At 36.3% G+C, this 22,534-nt stretch overlaps 1 protein-coding gene across 2 annotated transcripts in view; it reads left to right on the top strand.

Annotated features, from left to right (window-relative positions):
• Window positions 1-22,534, top strand: part of RSF1 (remodeling and spacing factor 1) — a 159,425-nt gene that overhangs the window by 101,081 nt on the left and 35,810 nt on the right. The window contains exons 6-9 of one of the 2 annotated variants that reach the window (XM_039228712.1): window positions 13,147-14,903; window positions 16,607-16,813; window positions 21,069-21,173; window positions 22,145-22,224. In XM_039228712.1, the coding sequence (XP_039084643.1) occupies window positions 13,147-14,903; window positions 16,607-16,813; window positions 21,069-21,173; window positions 22,145-22,224 (2,149 nt within the window). Of the gene's footprint in view, window positions 1-13,146; window positions 14,913-16,606; window positions 16,814-21,068; window positions 21,174-22,144; window positions 22,225-22,534 lie in introns of both variants that reach the window. The other variant, XM_039228711.1, reaches the window with a different exon arrangement.

Genomic DNA, 22,534 nt, shown 5'->3' with positions numbered 1-22,534 from the left:
TGAAACTAAGCTCTTAAAAGAGCTGGGGTACTGTGGGCCTTGGGAATTCCCAAATTTTTCCAGCCAAAACTCACTTCCAGAATAAACTCTACACTGGGCTTTCTCCAAACTACTCAAAATAGAATTGAAATTAAGTAGGACAGGGATATTATAGACATGTAAAAAGAAGCTTCAAATAAAAGTATGAGAGAGGACTAGAGTATGGTGATCTCATTAAATAAATCACTTTAGATTTGAATATCTCAAAAAGTAACAAATGGGAAGCACTAGAGCTATGAAATTAGAGCTATCTATTTGACATAAAAATAAGCAACTAAAAAGGATCAAAATAAATCCCATAGGATTATGAGAACAAAAGAGAATAGGAAGCAGAGTACCCTCACTACAGAGAATGAAAGCTTATCCTAAAGACTTTCCCACAAAATATGAAAACTATAACTTCATACATGGTAGAACTCAGAAGAGTCAAGATTTTTCAAAATGTAGAAGAAACATCAGAGTGAACAAACACAAGATACTAGTACCTTTATGAAATAGCAAATGGAAAACTATATATATATATATATATTTTTTTTTTTTTTTTTAATCAAAAAGAAAAGAAGAAGGGCGTCTGGGTGGCTCAATCAGTTAATCATCCAACTTTGGCTCAGGTTCATGAATTCGACCTCATGTCAGGCTCTGTGCTGACAGCTTAGAGCCTGGAGCCTGCTTCGGATTCTCTCTCTCTCTCTCTCTCTCTCTCTCTCTCTCTTTTTCTGCTCCTCTCCTGTTCCCACTCTGTCTCTCAAAAATAAACATTAAAAAAATTAAAAAGAAATGAAGAAAGAGATAAAGATTTGACAGAAAGAAATAAGGATTTGAAGATAGGAAAGAAAATCAACAAGCATCCACAAGAAAGCCAAAACCAGAGCAAGGAAACAGACAAAAATACTAAAGTCTATGCTTCACAAAACCTCCTAAAACAAAGTTGTTAGGCTGTATATTGAATTGACACTGCATACCTTGGAAAATCAACCCAGAACACCCAGGTTCAAGACATTCCAGTAAAATTATTGGGATTTGAAGAAAGAAAGACTTCGGTTATCCAGACAAAAAGACCACATGACTTACGGGGAGAAGAAAATCAGACTGCCATCACTCTTGTTTGAAAGCAATGCTTTATGATAGAAGAAAATGCCATAACATGTGAGGCAACAGAAATGTGCCCCAGGGACTTCACGTCCAGCCAGAGTAGCTTTCAAATAAAGACTGCAGATAAACATACCAAAATCTAAGGTCTCTTTCCCATGAACCTTTTTATAGAAATCTTCAAGCAAATGAGCTTCAGATAGCCAGAATGACTATCAAAATATCAGTGCTGTATGCTGTCAAAAAACATATAAACGTGTTCATTTGTATGGCTTAATATTTACATGGCTGTTTCCTCCTTCTGTTTATAAGAGGAATCCAAGAACATTGATTCCCCAGTAGCAGTGAGCACTTTTAGCCTCTAAATTTTTATTTCAAGATACCATTCTCCAATAAAAGGAACCAGTGCTCCTCTGACTGATTCCGGTGATGGGCGGAGAAAATACAAAATGAGCTTGGGGCATCTTAGAGTGCCAGAAACTAAGGACGTGCTCAGAAAAGCCACTAGGCATATCAGTAGGACACAGGTGCCAACCAGAAAGAGTGCCCAGTGGTGAAAGCAGAAACTTTTTCAGCTACAAATTTATGTACTGATTGGTAGATTTAAACCTTAGATTTAAATAAATGTCCATAAGTTTCTACTTATATAAATACATGACTATATAAATAAATAGAGGTGAAGGGACAGCTTTTCCCTGCAGATAAATATTAATTAATGTAGGAGAAATCAGAGAAATAAAAAATTACCAGTATGGAAACACTACAGTAATTGTTGTAGGCAAAATCTCTCACAAATGCTAAAATCAGTGGTTTATACTTTGTGGAGAAATGGAGTAATAGCATAATTTCAAGGTATCTTCCCAAGATTTTTTCCTGTTAGTAAAAGAAAAATGGTAACTTTACAGTAGTATAACCAGCCAACAGGACCTTAAGCAAATGATCGAAGTATTAACATGTATTCTCTGGTGTACAGCATCTCTTGCGGAATTTTTGTCAAAAGTGTATAATTTCAATGTAATCTTGAGAAAACATTTAAAAGCCCACATAGGGGCTCCTGGGTGGCTCAGCCGATTGAGTGTCTGACTTCTGCTCAGGTCGTGATCTCAGGGCTCATGGCTTCAGGCCACACATTGGGCCCTGTGCTGACAACTCAGAGCCTAGAGCCTGCTTCAGATTCTGCCTCCGTCTCTCTGTGCCCCTTCCCCACTTGTACTCTGTCTCTCTCTCAAAAATAAACATTAAAAAAAAGTTTTTAAAAATTAAAAGCCTAGGGGCGCCTGGGTGGCTTAGTTGGTTAAGTGTCCAACGTCAGCTTAGGTCATGATCTCGCAGGTTGTGGGTTCGAGCCCCACGTCTGTGCTGACAGCTCAGAGCCTGGAGCCTCCTTTGGATTCTGTGTCTCCCCTTCTCTCTGCCCCTTCCCTGCTCATGCTCTGTCTCTCTCTGTTTCTCAATAATAAATAAATGTTCAAAAAATTAAAAAAAAAAATTAAAAGCCCAAAGTAAGAGTTATTCCATAAAATAACTGTGTCGAAGTCAGAAGAAACAGGGAAAGTATGAAGGAGGCAAGAACAGAAGAACAAAATGAGACCTGAAACCGTAAACAGAAAAGGTACTGGGAGGAAAACTGGCAAAATTTAAATAAAATCTGTTTAATTAATAGCATTTTACTGATGTTAATTTCCTAGTTTTGATAATTATATTGTGGAATATGTAAGCTCTTAACTTTAGGAACAACAGGGTAAAAGTGTACTTGAACTATTTTGGTAACATCTGTAGGTCTAAAATTATTTGAAAATAAAGATTTTAAAAAGATTTTTGGGTGAGCATTAAGTTTGTAGTTACATGTAACTAAATATAAATGGCAGAAATGAGAAAGAATGTGTCATCTATAATGACTATGTGTTTCGACAATGAACCTATAATATGACAACAAATGGAGAAAGAATGGGAAGAGTACACTTAACTTTTTAATAAATCACTTTGATGATGATGTCAACATTGTTATTCTGAGACTGTTTTATATATAACATGAGAAGAAAAATCAGTATTGTTTTAATTAAATCATCCATGGTATCCTTTAAAACTGAGATTCTCTGGTGGAGGGCATGGAGCAGGAGAAAGAAGATGTAAGATAGAAGAGATTAAGGAAACACTGAAGTAGCATTATGAATTCATGAGGTGTTTCCCCCCCACATATTTGTTTGTTTGTTTACTTTAAGAGAGGGGGAGACAGGGAATCCCAAGCTGACTCCACACTGTTAGTGCAGAGCCCAATTCGAGGCTCTATCTCACAACCATGAGATCATGACCTGAGCTGATACCAACAGGTGGACGCTTAACCAGCTGAGCCACCCAGGTGCCCCTTAAATTTTTATTTAAGTTCTAGTTTATTAACTCATGAGTTATTTTTATTAAAAAAATATATGCATGTCTTTTGTAGTTGGACAGACTTAGAAACAGTGGTCAACCCAACAGTAGTGAGCAACCTTAACACCCGGGTTGTGGTTGTGAAAAATAGTTTCCCACCAATTCTGAGCTGAGAAATATCTTGTCATTCTAGGTAGTATGAATGTTATCAGAGTCCTGTCAAAAAGACTCAGGAACCAACTTACAGAGGTTTTCACTGACAAAGACGACAATTTAAGCATCAAGAATAATACCTATAATGGATTAAAATATAATTGAATATGTCTTAAATCCATGTTTTCATTAGGACACTAAAAGAAAAATTGGTTACCTTTGGAGAATGTCAATGGGGACCAAGTTATTATTTTGAAAATCGTTAAGTGAAGAGAATCATTCATCCTGCCTTTTCTATATGAACTGTACCACTGTATAGCAAAATAGTAAGTTACTAAAGTTTATAGTATTTATTCCAACAAGTTATTGATGGAGGAATGATAGAATGGGAATATCCTCATTTTGCAATTCCTGATAAAGGTTTTAGGGAGCATCAGTATCTAGCAACCTCACAAAAAGAAAAAAAAATCAGACACTAATGCTGTTTGATAAAGAATATATTATCAGTGAAGTAGTTTTGCCATAGAAATTGAACTTGAATCTGATGAAGGCTATAGATCAGAATGACAATTTAAGGGACAAAAAGGACAGAGGAGCATGGGAGTGCAGTCAGCACAATCCAGAAGTTATAGGACACATGATTCAGTGACTTGAACAAATAAATTGCAAGAAAAATAAAGGATGGAGGGGACAAGAGGAGATTAAAGAGACCTGAAAAAGAAAATAATACATAGGTAAAACTAAAATAAGGAAATGATTAATATAAAAGTCAGGTTAATGGTTATTCTTGGTAGGGAGAGGGAATTCTTGAGAAAAGGCATGTATAGGGCTTGGAGAGTAGTGGCAAGGTTCTTCTTCCTGTTTGCCTTCTAATAATTTAATCTGGGCTTTTGTTTTGTGTGGCTTTCTTTATTTTGCTATACTTAATCATAAAAAGGCATTTCACAGATTCCTACCATGTGTAATTTTTATAAAAGAATTGGCACCAATTCATATCCCTTTAGCATGTAGTAAAATGGTATTGCTGATATTTTGGTGCAGGCAGCTCCTATTATTTGTCCATTAGGTACATATTGATGATATCAAAAGATAAATGCATTATTTTGAGCCCCTTTTGGAAACTGTAAAGTCTTCACACATCTTAAAAATGGTGAAAAGCTTTGCCAAACAAAATACTTCAGTTGCGAAAATATATTCCTCTTATAGGCATGATTGATATTTTACCTGTAATACTTCATTCAGTCATTCCAGTCAACATATATTTATTGAGTACATGGTGTGTATCATGCATTATTCTTGGTACTGGGAATAAATTTGTCAACAAAATCAATTGACTTTTAACCTTCACATTTACATAGTATGGGGAGGTAGACAATAAGATTAATAAATACATAGTGTGTTAGATGATATTGATAAGGAGCTATGGAAGGAAAATAATTTGGAGGAAGAGAGAGGGTGTAGCTTTAGATTGGGAGCCTAGAAAAAGACTCACTGAAAATGTGACACTTGAGTATAAAAACTAAAGGGTCTGGAAGAGTAAGCCATGCAGATACTCAAGGAAAGGGTTTTTTAAGCAGACAGAAACAAATGCAAGATGCTGAAGTGGGTCTAACATACATAATATGTTAGAGTAGGGATTGGCAGACAGGGACTGCAGGCCAAATGTGGCCTGCTAATCTTTGGTTAATTAGAATATATTTATTCTTTCAGTATCTTACTATCCGTAGTTGCTTCATACTACAAAGGTAGAGTTGAGTAGTTGCTACACAGACTAAAATATTTACTATCTGACCCTTTACAGAATAAATTTGCTGGCTCCTGTTTTATAGCAAGGTGAGTAATAGAGCTGAAGCAGAATGAGTGAGGGGTATTGTAATACAGGAGAAAGTGAGGTTAGGGGGGGTCAGGCTATGGGAGGTTGGGGAGAGGTGTGGAGGATGTATAGGGCCTTGCGGTTTATTGAGAATGTTGGTTTTAATCTGAATAAAATGAGATGTCCTTGAAGAGCTTTCATCATGAACTCTCTTGAAAAATCCCCCAACTATTCTTATTTCTGTCTTTGATCTTCTTTCATCTATTTGGCATAAGACAGCCACTGAGATCTCATTAAAAGAAGTTTGATGATGACATTGTTTAAAACCGTTTATGAGTAGACTGGACAAGATGAGATCCAAAACATAGGGGGAAGGATTGGCCTTAGCTTAAAATACCGTCTCTGTTTTAACAGGACTCGGTTTACAAGTCTGGTGATAAGAAGGAGCTTCTACCTCATGGCTTCTGTTTTCTCTATGAAATGAAGGACAGAATCATCTGAAAATGTAGACATAGCAGAGAGATTGCAAGTTTGAGGATAATGAAGAACACTGAAATAGTTATTGCTAGAGAAGTAGGAAGATTACTAGGCAGAGTCCATGTCTCAGGGATAGCAGGTGACCATGAATTTATTGTAATACCCACCTTGTTCCTTTCTGTAACCCCAGTAGCTACTCATGAACCATGAAATCATGACCTGAGCTGAAGCTGGATGCTTAACCTACTGAGCCACCCAGGCGCCCCAATTCTTAATGAAATAGTTCACATAAACAGAGCATTGTATGAAACTTAGATACTGCTCAGATTTGTTTTGATTAAAAACGTTATGGAAACAATATCTCCCTTCATATTCCATTCCTTCTCCCTCCTTTTCTAGGCATGGCCACAGTGCTGTAAATCATTCATACATATACATTTATGATTTTGGTACATAAGTATGTAACATATCAATATATAGCATCATGTTGTGCATTTTATAACTTCTGCGAATGGTATCATATTACCTGTCCTTTTGCAGCTTGCTATTTCTTTTCTTTTTCTTTTTTTTTTTTTAAATTTATTTATTTTGAGAGAGAGAAAATTCCACCCGGGCTCTGCACTATCACAAACCATGAGATTGTGACCTGAGCTGAAGTTGGATGCTTAACCGTCTGTGCCATTCAGTCATCCCTGTTTCTTTTCTATTATTTGCTATATAGGGGTCATTCATTCTCTTATTTAAAGGAATTTTAGGTTATTTCAAATTTTGCAACTTTATAGCAGTGCTACAACAAATACTCATGTTTATTTTTCTGTATAATGTCTGTAAAGTATACTTTCTATAAGCAGAGTTATTCTATTATAGAGTGTATTTGTTGAAGCTGTAGAGTGGATATTTCTAGCTTGCTCAGTAAAGTGTTTGTATTAACTTACCATACGTGTAAAGGATTTGAACAGACTCTGAAACTACTATGCTATTTAAACATTTCTCAAGTCTTGGCTTAGAAGAGGAGGATTATAAAGAAATTAAGCCTCATCAGGGATTAGTTACCCCTTTATCACCCAGCAGATGACAAGCCCAATATATATTAGGTGAATATGGATAATTTTTGGTGAGTATGGAAAAGGAAAGGGAATAGAAAGCAAAAGAGGAAGGAAAATGTATCAGACATGATTATATTTGACTACATGTTTGTTCAAACAGTTGGGATTTTTTTCTTACAATAAAAAGGCAGGTAGTCAGTAGTCCAGGTCTTGTTAAGCCCAAATACCCTTCCTAGTGTGCCATCCTTAGCATGTGGCTTTGACTGCTCCCTCTCCATAGAGGATAGGAGAAAGGGCAGAAGGCATAGTTCAGCTGAACCCTGTAAGTCTCACCCAGTAGACTTCCTTATGCATCTCTTTGGTCAGAACTGGATCATGTTTCCTAGCTATAAGTATCTGAGGAGGCAAGTTCCTTATTGAACGAAAACACAGCTTTGTTAGTAAGAAAGAAGAGGAAACAGAGAAAGCATACCTGTGATATTGCAGGTTTGGTTGCAGATCACCCCAGCAAAGCAAATATCATAATAAAATAAATCAAAGGAATTTTTTGGTTTCTCAGTGCATATAAAAATTATGTTTACACTATACTGTAGTCTATTAAGTGTTCAATAGCATTATATCAATAAAAACAATGTACATACCTTAATTCAGAAATACTTTATTGCTAAGAAATGCTAACCACCATCTGAGCTTTCAGTGAGTTGTTCTCTTTGTGCTGGTGAAGGGTCTTGGCTTGATGTTGATGGCTGTTGACTCATCAGGGTAGTGGTTGCTGAAGGCTGGGATGGCTGTGACAGTTTCTTGGATAAGACAAGAATAAAGTTTGTCAAATTAATTGACTCTTCCTATCATGAACAATTTCTCTGTAGTATGTGATGATGTTTGGTAGCATTTTACCCAAAGTAAAGTTTTTTTCAAAATTGAAATCAGTCTTCCCAAGCCCTGCTACTGCTTTATCAGCTTTGTTTATATAATATTCTGAATCCTTTGTGTCATTTCAACAACCTTCACAGCATCTTCACCAAGAGTAGATTTCCATCTCAAGCAACGACTTTCTTTGCTCATCCATGAGAAGTCACTCCTCGTCTGTTCAAGTTTTAGCATGAGATTGTAGCAGTTCAGTCCCATCTTCAGGTTCTACTTGTCCTTCTAGTTTCTCTCGCTCTTCCTACCACGTGTGCAGTTACTTTTCCACAGAAGTCTTAAACCCCTCAAAGTAACTCATGAGGGCTGAAATCAACTTCTTTCACACTTCTCTTTATGTTGACATTTTGACCTCTTCCCATGAGTCACGAATGTTTTTCATGACATTTAGAATGGTGAATCCTTTCCAGAAGGTTTACAGTTTTCTTTAATCAGTATCTATGGCTACTATAGCTTTATGAAATATATTTCTTAAATAATAAGACTTGATGGTAGAAATGACTGCTTGATCCCTGGGCTGCAGAATGGATGTGTTAGCAGGCATGAAAACAGCATCCATCCTGTTGTACATCCCCATCAGCACTCTTGGGTGACCAGGTGCGTTGTTACCGAGCAGTAATATTTTGAAAGGAATAATTATTTTCTGAGCAGTTGGCCTCAATACTGGTCTTAAAGTATTTAGGAAACTACGTTGCAAAACCATGTGCTCTCACCCAGGCCTTGTTGTTCCATTCATAGAGCACAGGATTAGTGGATTTATCGTAATATTTAAGGGCCCTCTGATTCTCACAATGATAAATGAGCAACTTAAAGTCACCAGTTGTATTAGCCCCTAACAAGAGAGTCATCCTGTCCTTGGAAACTTTGAAGCCTGGCATTGACTTCTTTCCAGCTATTACATGGCACCTTCTTCCATTAAGACTTATTTTATCTGCAATGAAAATCTGTTGTTTGTTGTAGCCACCTTTATGAATTGTCTTAGCTGTGTCTTCTGGATAACTCGCTACAGCTTCTGCATCAGCACTTGCTGCTTCACCTTGCATCTTTATGTTCTGTCTCCATGGCTTCTTTCCTTAAACCTCATAAACCAGCCTCTCCAAAATCCTCTGTAGCTTCCTCACCTCTCAGCCTTCATGGAATTGAGGAGAGGTAGGGCCTTGCTGTGGTTAGACTTTAGATTAAGGGAATATTGTGGCTGGTTTGATCTTCTGTCCAGACCATTAAAACTTTCTCCATATCAGCAATAGGCTGTTTTCCTTTTTTATCATTTGTGTGTTCTTTGGAGTGGCATTTCTAGTTTCTTTCAAGGACTTTTCCTTTGTATTTACAAGTTGACCCACTCTTTGGTGTAAGAGGCCTCATTGTTGACCTGTCTTGGCTTTTGACATGCCTTACTCACTAAGCTTAATCATTTCTCGCTTTTGATTTAACTTGAGATATGTGTGACTCTTCCTTTCACTGGAACACTTAAAGACTATTGTAGGGTTATTAGTGGGCCTAATTTCAGTATTGGTTTGTCTCAGGAAATGGGATGGTCCAAAGAGAGAGAGAGGGGAGGGAATGGCCATTTGGTAGAGTAGTCAGAACACACACACACACACACCAGTTAAGTTTGCCATCTTAAATGGGTGTGATTCATGGAGCCCCAAAGCAATTACAGTGGTAACATCAAATGATCATTGATCACATATCACTATAAAAAAATAATGATGAAATATTGTGAGAATTATCAAAATGTGACAGAGACATGAAGTGAGCAAATGCTTTTAAAAAACTGGCACCAATAGACTTGCTCAGTGCAAGGTTGCTGCAAACCTTCAATTTGAAGAAAATGCAGTGTCTGCAAAAGCACAATAAAGTGAAGCTCAATAGAAGGGGTATGTCGGGGGGTGCCTGGGTGGCTCAGTCAGTTAAGTGTCTGACTTTGGCTTAGGTCATGATCTTGCAGTTCATGGTTTCGAGCCTCTATGCTGACAGCCAGCTCAGAACCTGGAGCCTGTTTCAGATTCTGTATCTCCCTCTCTCTGCCCCTCCCCTGGTCACGTTCGTTCTCTCTCTCTCTCTCTCTCTCTCTCTCTCTCTCTCTCACTTTCTCTCTCAGAAATAAATAAAACATTAAAAAAAAAAAACAGAAGAAGAAGGGGTAAATATGTAGTAATGTTTTTTATAGTTAACTTTTATAGAACATCCAATGTTCTGTTCCATAGTGATTGTGGTTGGGATGGTTGGGAAAACACACAATAGCTGATCAGTAAATATTTGTTGAGTAAATGAATGAATCAATTTAAAAACCTGTAGTAGATAAAAATTCTCTTGAAAACCTCATTTGCCAAACAGTGTTGCCTACTGTATTGTGATTTTTAAGTGAGTTTTTCCCTAAGTTTTGTTTGTTTAAATTTTGTCTCTGAAATTCATTTGCATCTCTTTTGTAGTTTCTTTTTGCGAAAACTTTGGGAAAATGCTTATATAACTGAATGACCTTTTTACCAGTTACGATTGTGCTTGAAGGTCCATTTTCTGTCCTGGTTCTGTTTTCTCTGTGGCTTTAGGGACACGTCCATGTGATCTAGGGGAGCTAGAGTAATCATTGTTTTCATGTCTGAAAAGAACTGAGCCAAATACAAAAATACCAAGAATTTAACATTTTTGGATTAGGAGAAATATAAGCTAGTGAAGTATAATTTTTCAGCTGATTTATTTATAAATGAAGAAATGAAGATCAGAGTTTGTTTTGAGACATACACAGAATTTACCACTAGGTGAATTAGGACTCATGAACCTAGGAGCCTTGAACCCAGTGTTATTCCCTCAGTCTCTTTTGCCATGTTGTTACCAGTCTGGAATCACATCATATAATGGAGATCTCGAGATCTTTCTACTTCACCATCCCCAAGTAAAAATACAGTGTCCTTTTAACTTGTGTCAGAGCCACAGTGAAGCCCTGAGTTGTTTTCTGAACGAAAACATAGGGAAGAATATTAATTTGTGTTTAATAAACCCTTAGTGTTAAATTGAAGTTTATTTTTTAAGATTTTTTTTTTTAATATTCATTTTTGAGAGAAAGAGAGCACAATCTGGGGAGGGGCAGCGGGAGGGGACAGATGACCTGAAGCGGGCTCTGCAGTGACAGTAGCAAGCCTGATGTGGGGCTTGAACCCACGAACCACAAGAGCATGACCTTAGCAGAAGTCGGACATTCAACTGATTGAGCTACCTAGGTGCTCCAAGTTGAAGTTATTTTTTAAAATTATAATCAATATTTTAATTGTTAACTAAGATGTTCATTTAATTAGATTTCCTGATATGCTGCCCAGTCTCAACGATCAGGAATTTACTCAGGCTACTTCATTAGTGGGAAGAAGAAGACACACAAATTAGATCATTACTATCATGTCTTTAATTTCCTTAGTGGCATGCATACATTAAGTCAATGACCATGTAAAAAGGGAAGAGCAATGCTGATACTCTGTTCTCAGGTTCTGAATGGTTCTTGGTGGTTCTTGAATGGTTTGTCTGCAACATGAATGAAATAAAAGAAATAGTGGTTTATAATTAAAATATTTACTCTTTTAAAGATACTGCATTCTCTTATTAAAAAAACATGTCTTCATCTCACTTCTATTTATTTTATACCTATGAAATACATTGTAATACTGGTTTATCAATTTGGCATAATGTGTAAATAATTGTCTGTAAAAATTACTACTTTTCTGGGGCGCCTGGGCAGCTCAGTCAGTTAAGCATCTGACTCTTGACGCGGCTCAGTTCACGATCTCACGGTTCATGAAATCAAGCCCCACTCGAGCCCCGCGTTGGATTCCGCACTGAGTGTGGAGACTGCTTGGGATTCTCTTCCTCTCTCTGTGTTCCTCCCTTGCTTGCTCTCTCTCAAAAATAAGTAATTGAACTTTAGAAAAAAATTGCTACTTTGCTAAAACTTCATTTAGAGCTGAGGTTTCTTTAATTGTAAGGATAGGGTGAAATAATAGGAAGTGTAGGTAAAATTAGTACTTAATGAATTCTCTGAAAACACTCTGCTCAGATTCTCTGAGCACTGGTTTTCACTATGTATGCAATCTCTGTAATCCCATTCAGAGGTTCTGCTATTTACCAAATACGGTTTTTGCACTATTAGGTACTCCAAAAAAGTTGGAAATACATAGCCAATTAAGGTAAAAAGAGGAATTGATGATAAATATATATAGATTATAACACATTATTTTCTGAAATGTTCACTAATGTAAATTGTAATGTAACCACATTGAGGAGTGTTATATAATTAAGTCTGATTTCTTTAAAAGGCATTAAATATCATAAAGTGCTAATGTTTCAATGGAAAAAATGGGGCAACATGATCCCAACTTCGTCAAAAAGACACAACACTAGAATGAAGTAACTTAAAATATCAAGTGATTGCCTCTAGGGATGAGTATTGTGGACATTTTATTCTTTTTGTGGGCATATGTTTCATTTTCTGTACAGAATTGTGTTGCTTTTATAATCTGTATAAAGCATAAAACAAACATTTTCCCACTGCCATGCTCATGTTACCTCTCTGAAACGAAGTCCTCAGTAACTTGCAAGGAAGAACATTTGTCAGTTTTTAAAACAAATCTGGTCTTTTGGAAATGTTTTATGTAGTATTTTTAGTTCCCATTTTTAAGCCATCACTTGAGCTTGAATAAATTATTTGAATTGTAAAAACATTTTCATTCCACTGAGCACACTGAAGCTAAAAGTGTAAAACATAAACCTGAAGCTTTCTGAAAAATCGCTTATTTTTCTTTTTTCTTTTTTCTTTTTTTTTTAAGTTATTTATTTTGAGAGAGATGAGCACAAATGGGATGGGCAGAGAGGGAGGGAGAATCGTAAGGAGGCTCTGTGTAGCCAGGTCAGCACAGAACCCAATGCGAGGCTTGAACTCGCAAAACTGAGATCATGACCTGAGCCCAAATCAACTGGATAATCAACTGGATGCTCAACCGACTGAGCCACCCAAGTGCCCCTGAGTAACTGTTTCTTAATATTTGCAAGTTGTGCTTCAGAGTTTGGTAATTTCCTTCACTTTAAGATTTGAGGGGTGTTTTGTTTTGTTTTAGTTTTTGGTCAAATGTCCATTGACAGACCACCTCTTTTAAGAGCGAAATTTCAAATGGGAATATATAATATCTTTAGCTTTTTATATTTCATAAACTTGAATGCTTAGATTTATGTAAATCTTTTCCTGATTTGTAGAGGACCAGAAGGAAAATGAAAAGATGAAAAGTGAAGAGCAGCCAGTAAATTCAGAAATCTGCTCTACACCCAGTGCTCTGGAAGAGGCTACTGTGAAAGTAGAAAAAGAAGATGAAAAGGAACTTGTGAAACTGCCCGTCATAGTCAAGCTAGAAAAGCCTTTGCCAGAAAGTGAGGATAAAAGGATTATTAAAGAAGAAAGTGATTCCTTCAAGGAAAATGTCAAACCCACTAAAGTCGAAGTAAAGGAATTGAGAGCAGATCCAAAAGATATCAAAGGTAGCACGGAGAAGCTAGAACCAGAGAGGCTAGAGTTTGGTGGCAATGTTAGGTCTTCTCAAGAAATCACAGAGAAGTCTACTGAAGAAACCGAGAAACTTAAAAATGACCAGCAGGCCAAGATACCACTAAAAAAACGAGAAATTAAACTGAGTGATGATTTTGACAGTCCAATCAAAGGGCCTTTGTGTAAATCCGTTACTCCAACAAAAGAGTTTTTGAGAGATGAAATAAAACAAGAGGAAGAGACTTGTAAAAGGATCTCCACAATCACTGTTTTGGGTCATGAAGGGAAACAACTGGTAAATGGAGAAGTTAGTGATGAAAAGGTAACTCCAAATTTTAAGACAGAACAAATGGAGACAAGGTTTTATGACACAAAGGAAGATAGCTGTAGCCCCTCTAAAGACAGGAGTGTCATCATGGAGGGGAATGGAGCAGAATCCTTAAATTCTGTCATAATGAACATGAAAACAGGTGATCTTGAGAAGGAAGTGGTCCCTGTAGGGAAGGATGCAGACAATTCAGTATCAGTCATTGAGACCCAGAATCAAAAAGGACAGTTAGAGGAAACTGGTCCTCCGGAAATGGAAATCTCTCTGGAGACTTCTGAGATGGTAAAGGATCTCTCTTTGAAAACTGCTTTATCTGCCACTGAATCTTGTACTCTGAAAGTTGACGAGAAGTCTCCCAAAAGTAAAAAGGATAAGCGCCTACCAGGCCTAGAATGTCTTGAAAAGTTAGAGAAGTCCAAAAAAACTTTTCTTGATAAGGACACACAAAGACTGAGTCCCATACCAGAGGAGGTTCCGAAGTATACTCTGGAATCAGTAAAGCCAGTCTCTCCTGAGGCAGCTGCAACTTCTGTACTGTCTAACGTGACTGGCCACTGTGAGAAGTTAGCCTCAGAAAAAGAAGTGGTAGAATGTCAGAGCACAAGTTCCATTGAAGGTCATTCCCTGGAAAAAACAGACCCAGAAATTCTAAAAAAGGATTCTGAATCCACAAAGGTAGAAACGGATAATCTGGACAATCCCCAGACCTCTGCCACTGAGGATCCTTCTGAGACAAAGGGTTCTATACAAAAAAGCAAATTTAAATATAAGTTGGTTCCTGAGGAAGAAACCACTGCCTCAGAAAACACAGAGATAACCTCTGAAAGGCAGAAAGAGGGCATCAAATTAACAATTAGGATATCCAGTCGGAAGAAGAAGCCAGATTCTCCTCCCCAGATTCTAGAACCAGAAACCAAGCAAGAGAAGACAGAAAAGGAAGAAGAGAAAACAAATGTAGGTCGTACTTTGAGGCGGTCTCCAAGAATATCTAGACCCACAGCGAAAGTGGCTGAGATCAGAGATCAGAAAGCTGATAAGAAAAGAGGGGAAGGAGAAGATGAAGTGGAAGAAGAGTCAGCAGCTTTGCAGAAAGCAGACAAAAAAGAAAATTTGAAAAAAACAGAAAAGGATACAAATTCTAAAGTAAGCAAGGTAAAATTTCTCCTATTTCAAGTTTTAATTTTTATTAGAAATAATTGGGTCTAAGTGTAGCTCTTGGTTTGGCTAAACAGAAGTTATTCAAAGAGAACTTTAGAAAAAAATACCTGTCTTCCTATGTCTGAGATGTCTTTTCTCAATAGTTGTCCACAAACATTAAATTTTCGGACTGTACAACCTTGTCATCTTTTAAATTTTTTCTCTATTACAGGCATTATGGGAATATATTTTCTATGTAAACTGTAGGTGATTCCCAACGCTTAGGATTGAAACTGAAAATGTCCCATAAACACTATCAACAGAAACATTTTAACATCTCTCCATTTCTTTTTCCATACATTCATGGGTATGTTCATAAATATTTACCCATTCACTGGAAAAATAAATATGTTCATTTTTCTATGAATTTTTCACTTATCAATGTGTCTCTGAACTCTTTCCATGTCTGTAGATGTAGTCTACCTTTTGGTTATTGATGGCTGCATAGTGTTCCATAGTGTGGATGTACCTCAGTTTATTTAACCACTCCCTTATTGATTGACATTTAGGTTGTTTCCAATTTTTCACTATTACAGGCAATGCTGCATTGAAGATCCTTTTGGACATAAGTGAGTATTTCTTTAGAATAGACTCCTAGAATTGGCATTGCTGGGTCAAGGGGCGTGTGTATTTTAACTTTTGATAGCTATTTGCCACATTGCCCTCCCCCGAAAGGCCCCGTTTGTATACCCTCTCATTACTATGTATGAGAGCATTTGTTTTAATCATTAGTCTTAGAAGCCAGAATTCTTTTTCCTATATCTCTTCTTTTAAGCCAAACCTTGACAAATCTTTGGCAAGTTTGTAGGAGTTTGTTATAATTAAAAGTGCTACTTTTGCTTTTAATTTATTTAAGTCATCAGATTGTTCTTCATTTTAAGTGATCCTTTCTTCTCTAAAATACTGAACTTTTAATTCTTAAAAAAAAAAAATTCCCCTTCTGTTGTTAGAATTATTTTGGTTTTTGATGGGGACTTATACTATAGGAATGAACTGAAATATGAATTAAAAGACTGAAACCAGATAGTAAAAAAGCATTTTACAACATTATAAACTTATTCTCTCAATAATATATTTCAGTGTTTGTCAGGATTGTTATATTTAGTTCTGACCTATAAAAATTTTTTAATTCATCTCTGATACAGGAATTTAAAATTTTATATTAATGATATGTCAGAATACAGTCAGTGCTCTATTATAGAGCCTTTAAAATGTGCATGGCCTTTGACCCAGAATCCTCTTCAAGGAATTTATCCTAACCACAGAGGTTTGTAAAAATTTATATTTAGAAGGAACAATTTTTTATGAAAGTGAAAAACTGGGAAACTACCTAAATGTCTGTCTAGTAAGAGATTAGATAAATAGAGCTATGTTATAGCATACAGTCATTTATAGTGATGTAAGTAATATATTTTATGCCTAGGGAAAATATTTCTAAGACAGAATGTTAATTATTATCCCCCCTCCAACAAAAATAGAATAAATTATGGAAATATGTTCCAAAATTTAATAGTAGATAGACCTGTGATAAAGATACAATAATTTTCATTTTCTTCTTATATGTTGACTAAACGTGGACATATAGTCAGAAGCTTGTTTTTTAATGTTCTCATTATGCCAAATTATCTCAATTTTTAATTTCATACAAGGTAAAACCCAAAGGCAAAGTTCGATGGACTGGATCTCGAACACGTGGCAGGTGGAAATATTCTAGCAATGATGAAAGTGAAGGGTCAGACAGTGAAAAATCGTCTGCGGCTTCAGAAGAAGAGGAAGAAAAAGAAAGCGAAGAAGCCATCCTAGCAGATGATGATGAACCATGCAAAAAATGTGGCCTTCCAAACCATCCTGAACTAGTACGTACCTGGTCTAAATGGACAGTACTCATCTTACTGGCATGTTGTGGTTACCCAAAGCGGTCTAACTCTTCCAGGTTTGATCATGATTTGAAATTTTTTTTTGCTGCACAGCTTAACGTGTACAAAATAACCTTTATTTCTCTCTCTCAAATTATAACTCATTGTGCTTTAATATTTGGTTTATATATTGCTTTTTCCTCTATTTAAGGATACACTCTTAACCTCTTCTCACAAGTCAGTGAATTGAGTCAAATAGTTTTACTCTCTTCTTTTTCTTTAATGTTTCTTCTTTCCTTTTCAATTAATTTATAATGATATTTCTAAGTGCCAACTTTACAGAAGGCCTGATGGCCTTATTGCCTTCTGTGGAAACCATCTGAATCAAGTAGTAACCTAGGAGGGCTTTACGCTTTGGAAAATAAGCAGGTCAAAAAAATTTTGAGATAAATTAATAGACCAGATATATTCAAAAGAATACTGAGATTTGCATGGTACTCTCTTACCCAGGAAGTAAGTTCTTCAGAGGTAGCCTAAATTAGGAAAACCAATTCCTAACCTGTTTATATATTTTTTGCAGTTCATAAGTGCTTTCTAGAGAGCCTGTTGAAGAAACACTCTTGTTATGCCCAATTCTGTGCAACTGGTCTGGTTTTTTTGTTTCTTTGTTTTTTGTTTTTTTAATAGATTTGACTTGAGAGGCAATTTCCAACTACTAAGTAGAAAGAAAAGTAAAGATGACATCTGTTCCTGACATCTATTATGTGCTAGTTTAAAGTTATTTATGGTTTACTTGTTCTTTTCTTCCTTAATGTTAAAATCGTATCTGGAAATTAAATGTATCAGTGACATTTATCATATCCCTACAGTTTCAGAGAGTTCAAGTAAAAGATAAAACTTAGAACCAGAGAATAACTTTACCTCTGAGAAGAATATATGTTGAAATTATGCTGAAAAGACCCTTCCAAGAATTTTTATGCTCATCAGGCTGTGAAAATTAGGTCAAGATTTTTGTGTGGAGAAAGGCCAAGAGGAGATTTGAGATAGTGGTTTTTTCTGCTCTCCAGATTAAAAACTAACACGTGTATTCTTTCTCAGCCATTTCTAGTATCTTTTTAAACTAAGAGAGTGCATTTTGACTGAGGCAGCAATAGATGTCAGCAATAAAGGAGGTGTGAGGAAATGAGAAGTAAAATGAGGTGTGCAGACGTGATACTAAGGAGATGGAGAAGTTGTACCCTTCTTGGAATACACACAGGAGTTTTCATTTATTCAGTTATTTTAATAACTGTTCTGAAAACCCGATTGCTGGTTACTGTGCCATGAAAGAAGGACATTGGAAGATCCCAAATGTGATGGATTTTTTGTGCCCAGTGTTTAAGAGGAATCATCAAATCAGAATGTCAGGCAACTACGATGTGTTAAGTAGTAGGGAAATGATGCTGAATTAGAAAGACATGGTCCCTGTCCTCACTGAGCTTACAGCAGAAACAGTAAATTCACTGATACTATAGAACTCTCTGGAGTATTCCAGATGTTTTAGTCAAAGTAAACGCATTATTGCATGAGGCTTGGAAGCCTTACATAGTAGTTTATTTTAACAGAATTTTATCTTTATTGCAGAATAGAGACAAATATCATTTTTTAAAATAAGTTGCATTCGAGGTGCCTGGGTGGCTTAGTTGATTAAATTTCCGACTTCGGCTCAGGTCATGATCTCACAGTTTGTGGGTTTAAGCCCTGCATCAGGCTCTGTGCTGACAGCTCAGAGCGTGGAGCCTGCTTCAGATTCTTTGTCTCCCTCTCTTTCTGCCCCTCCCCTGCTCATGCTCTGTCTCTCTTTCTCAAAAAGTAAACATTAAAATAAATAAATAAAAATCAGTTGCATTCCAAAAGTTTACTTTTAATTTTGTTACTTGAAATTTAGATTATGTTTTATCATGGAAACAATGTGATAAATGAAATCAGGTGCTCAGGTTAGTCCACATATGCCTATATGATCAGTCAGTCCTATAACTCAAGTGTAACACTAACATGACTTATTATGGAAATCTGGGTATTGGCAGCAAATGGTGATACATTGTATGGAGAAAGGAGAAGTTAGTTTTTCACTAACTAATTTTAAATCGTTGCTCAGGGGTGCACATCCCACCGCCCTCCTCCACCCTCCATGGTTCGTGTTACCAATTTAGAAACTGCTTTACATATATACTACACTTGAACAAGTAAATGAAGTATAGAGAATTGGAGCCAGTTTTCTCAGTGTCAGAGAAAAGAAGTTAGAGATAAGCAAGCCCAAAAACTAAAATGAGCCCTGTGGTGCTGGCTTAGAGCTGGAGATACTGGTATGAACTCATGTTTATTTTAATATAGATATCTGTGTATACATAGGTTGCTATACATAACATCTGTTTCCTAGCTCTGTCCTCTGAGAGAGCTTGGAAGTAGTCATACCTAGTATCATAGCACTCAGTACCTAGATGGTGGTTTCTAAATACCATTCTCCAATAAAGGAACCAGGGCTTCTAGGAGAAATGGCTAGTTCAAAGGCTTGGGCAGGGAAAATACAAGATGTACCTGGAGCTTCTTGGCCTGGAGTGTCAGGGAGTGAAAAAGTGCTTTCAAAGAAAAGATGCAAATGAGTTCTAAGGACACAGGAGCCAACCTGAAAGAACTCCCACTGTGTCTGTGGTCAGGGCAGTTTGAAAAAATTAAATAATAGTTTAGATTCTAGCCCAAAGAAAATAAATCTTCATTAGTTAATCGTGATATAAAGGAGTGATTGAAAAACAAATAAATGGAGGGAGAAGGGCCTATTTTCTTTACAGAAGAATTCCAAATAGTAGAAGGCATGGAAATAGAGAATCATCATTAGAACACAGTAACAGCTGATGCAAACAATAATTGTAGCACTGATGAGTGCTAAAATTAGTGGGTGAATTTATTAATAACTGTGTTTGATTTTAGTTTATATCTAAATCAAATTCTTTGATACTCCTCCCTCTAGAAAGTGGAGCTTAATTCTCCCCCTCGAATGTGAGCTGGACTTGTCCTTTCTAATGAGAATAGGTATGGAAAGTGAAAAGTAGTAACTTTCGGTAATGAAAACCAACAGATACTATCATAATCAAGTGGACAAGGTTAATATTACTAGTAGTAAGTCATAAAGGTATCATGTACCCCCAGACATGATGCACTGAGCAGGGCACTTTACCTCTGTAGAATTCTTCTCCAAAACCCATAACCTCAGTCTAATCAAGAGAAGGCTTCAGACAAACCCAAACTGAGGGGCAGTCTACATAATATCTGACTAGTACTCTTTAAAATTGTCAAAGTCATGGAAAACAGAGAAAGACCAAATTATTATAGATCAGAGGAGACTGAGAAAACATGATTAAATGGAATATGATATCCTGGGTTGCATTCTGGATTCAGAAAAAGGACATAAGTGGAAAAGCTGGTGAAATCTGAATACAGTCTTTTGGTTAGTTAAGAGTAATGTACTGATAATGAGTTTCTTAATTTTGATAAATATCTCATGATTATGTATAAAAGATATATAAAAGATTTATGAAAACTCTACTGTCTTTACATCTCGTCTGTAAATGTAAGATTATTTAAAAGTCAGGTTTTTTTAAGTTAAACATTCCTGACTGCACATTTTAAGTTTTAGAGAATTGGTCATCTTAAGTTCAGATAACATAAAATGACAACTTAAGGCTAATTATCATTAGCCTTTGTGAACATGATGGCCCTTAAGTATAGCTTCATTCCTTGGTACCTTCATCCCTTCCTTATTTGAATTTACATGATAAAAAGAATCATGAATATTTCTTACAGACTGGTAATTGGAATGCTATTTAAAGTAGGATTTATGTGTATTTTTAAAATCCTATGTGAGGTAGGGAAGTTTATAATCCTTGAACTATAAAACTCTGTTATGAAAGGAATATATTGTTATAGCCCTTGAGGTACACTAAAAAAGGATTGTAACTAGTTCAGAAGAATTTGTAATTTTTCACTAAATCTTGCAGTTCATTTTGTAAATGATTTTGTTTTAACTTTTTTTTTTTTTTAAACTAACAGGTTAGATCCCTCATTAGCAGAGTTTTTTAGTTTTAGGCAAATAAAGAAGATACCTTGATATAGCATATTTCTTAGTATAGTTCTGAGAAATACTGAAATGTCTTTAACTTCAGCATCATTGAATTTCAGTTACAGAGTTGGGTTGACATTAACCTGTGGTTCATTTCAGATTCTTCTGTGTGACTCCTGTGACAGTGGCTACCACACTGCCTGCCTTCGCCCTCCTCTGATGATCATCCCAGATGGAGAATGGTTCTGCCCGCCTTGCCAACACGTATGAGCCCCCGCGCTTTGTTTATAGTCTTCGGTTTTATATTCCGGTTAATAAGACTTCTTGATGGCCACTAAACATTTTTAATCTTCAAAGCAGTTTGTAAATATGGTTTACCGTTTGTTTGAAGTTCTGTGAAATTTGATACTGTTGAAAAACTACCTTTTACTAATATCTTTTAAGCCTTTTGTGTGTTTTTTTTTTTTACACCCAAAGCATTTCTCAAGGACCTCTAATTTTTATAAAATTATAATCTTTGATTGATTTTTTTTCACAATTGTTACAGGCAACAAGTAGCCCCAAATTAAAATGATCTGTGAGGGAAGAAATAAGTTTCTTCCTGTTCTTTATCCCCTAGTTTCATCCGCTTTTCCATTTCTACCTTCCTCCTATTTGTCAGTTTTATGGATGTTGTTATGCATTATGTAGCACTATGATGCTACTATGAATAGAAGTATGGATTATATTTCTCTTCTATCTTGTCTCAGGTAGATTTCTTTTGAAAGCTGAAGAAAAGGTTCTTTTTATGCCACTGCACCCAAAGGGTCTTTCTCTTACAAGTCCAGTCTCATTTTACTTTAAAAATGATGGGCATTATTGCATTTCCCAGTGAAATGGGATTTCTTGATGAGGCCATGAGTTTCCCTAACACGTGCGTTACTCCAGACAGAACTATGCTCATCTTCAGTTCAGTGGGTTCCGGGGCACCTCTTTATTTAAACAGAAGGAACATCTCGGTGTTTACTCACTATGTGGCCCCCTATTGGCTCTCATAAAGCACAGTATCCATGACCTACCACGCAAGGGGTAGATGATTGTGGAAAGTTGTTAAAAATGACATTCCTGGGGGCTCCTGGCTGGCTCAGTTGGTAGAGTATATGATTCTTGATCAGGAGGTCAAGTTCTATCCCTGTTGGGCATAGAACTTACTTAAAAAAAAAAATAATAATAACACTTATGTTTTGCTCTTCCAGAAACTACTGTGTGAGAAATTAGAAGAACAGTTGCAGGATTTGGATGTGGCCTTGAAGAAGAAGGAGCGTGCTGAACGCAGGTATTATGACATGTGTGTTGATGCTCTCCTTGGGAATTTGATAGCAAAATTGACTTGCAGTATAGGTTAATATATCTTTCTAAAGCAGGAATTGGCAAACTATGACCTGTAGGTCAAATTTGGCATGCTTCTTGTTTTTATACTGCCCGCTAAGAATTTTATTTGTCATTTTTAAATGATTGGGAAATAAAACAAGAATCTTCTTTCATGACACATGAAAATGATACATTCCGATTTCATGGTCCACACAAAAAGTTTTATTGGAACACAGCCATTGTTCATATGTTTATATATTGTCTGTTTCTGCTTT

Source organism: Hyaena hyaena, unplaced genomic scaffold (genome assembly GCF_003009895.1).
Source record: "Hyaena hyaena isolate Hyena2069 unplaced genomic scaffold, ASM300989v1 scaffold_34, whole genome shotgun sequence".
NCBI lineage: Eukaryota > Metazoa > Chordata > Mammalia > Carnivora > Hyaenidae > Hyaena > Hyaena hyaena.
Note: the sequence above shows the minus strand (reverse complement) of the source record. Positions and strands in the feature narration are given on the sequence as shown.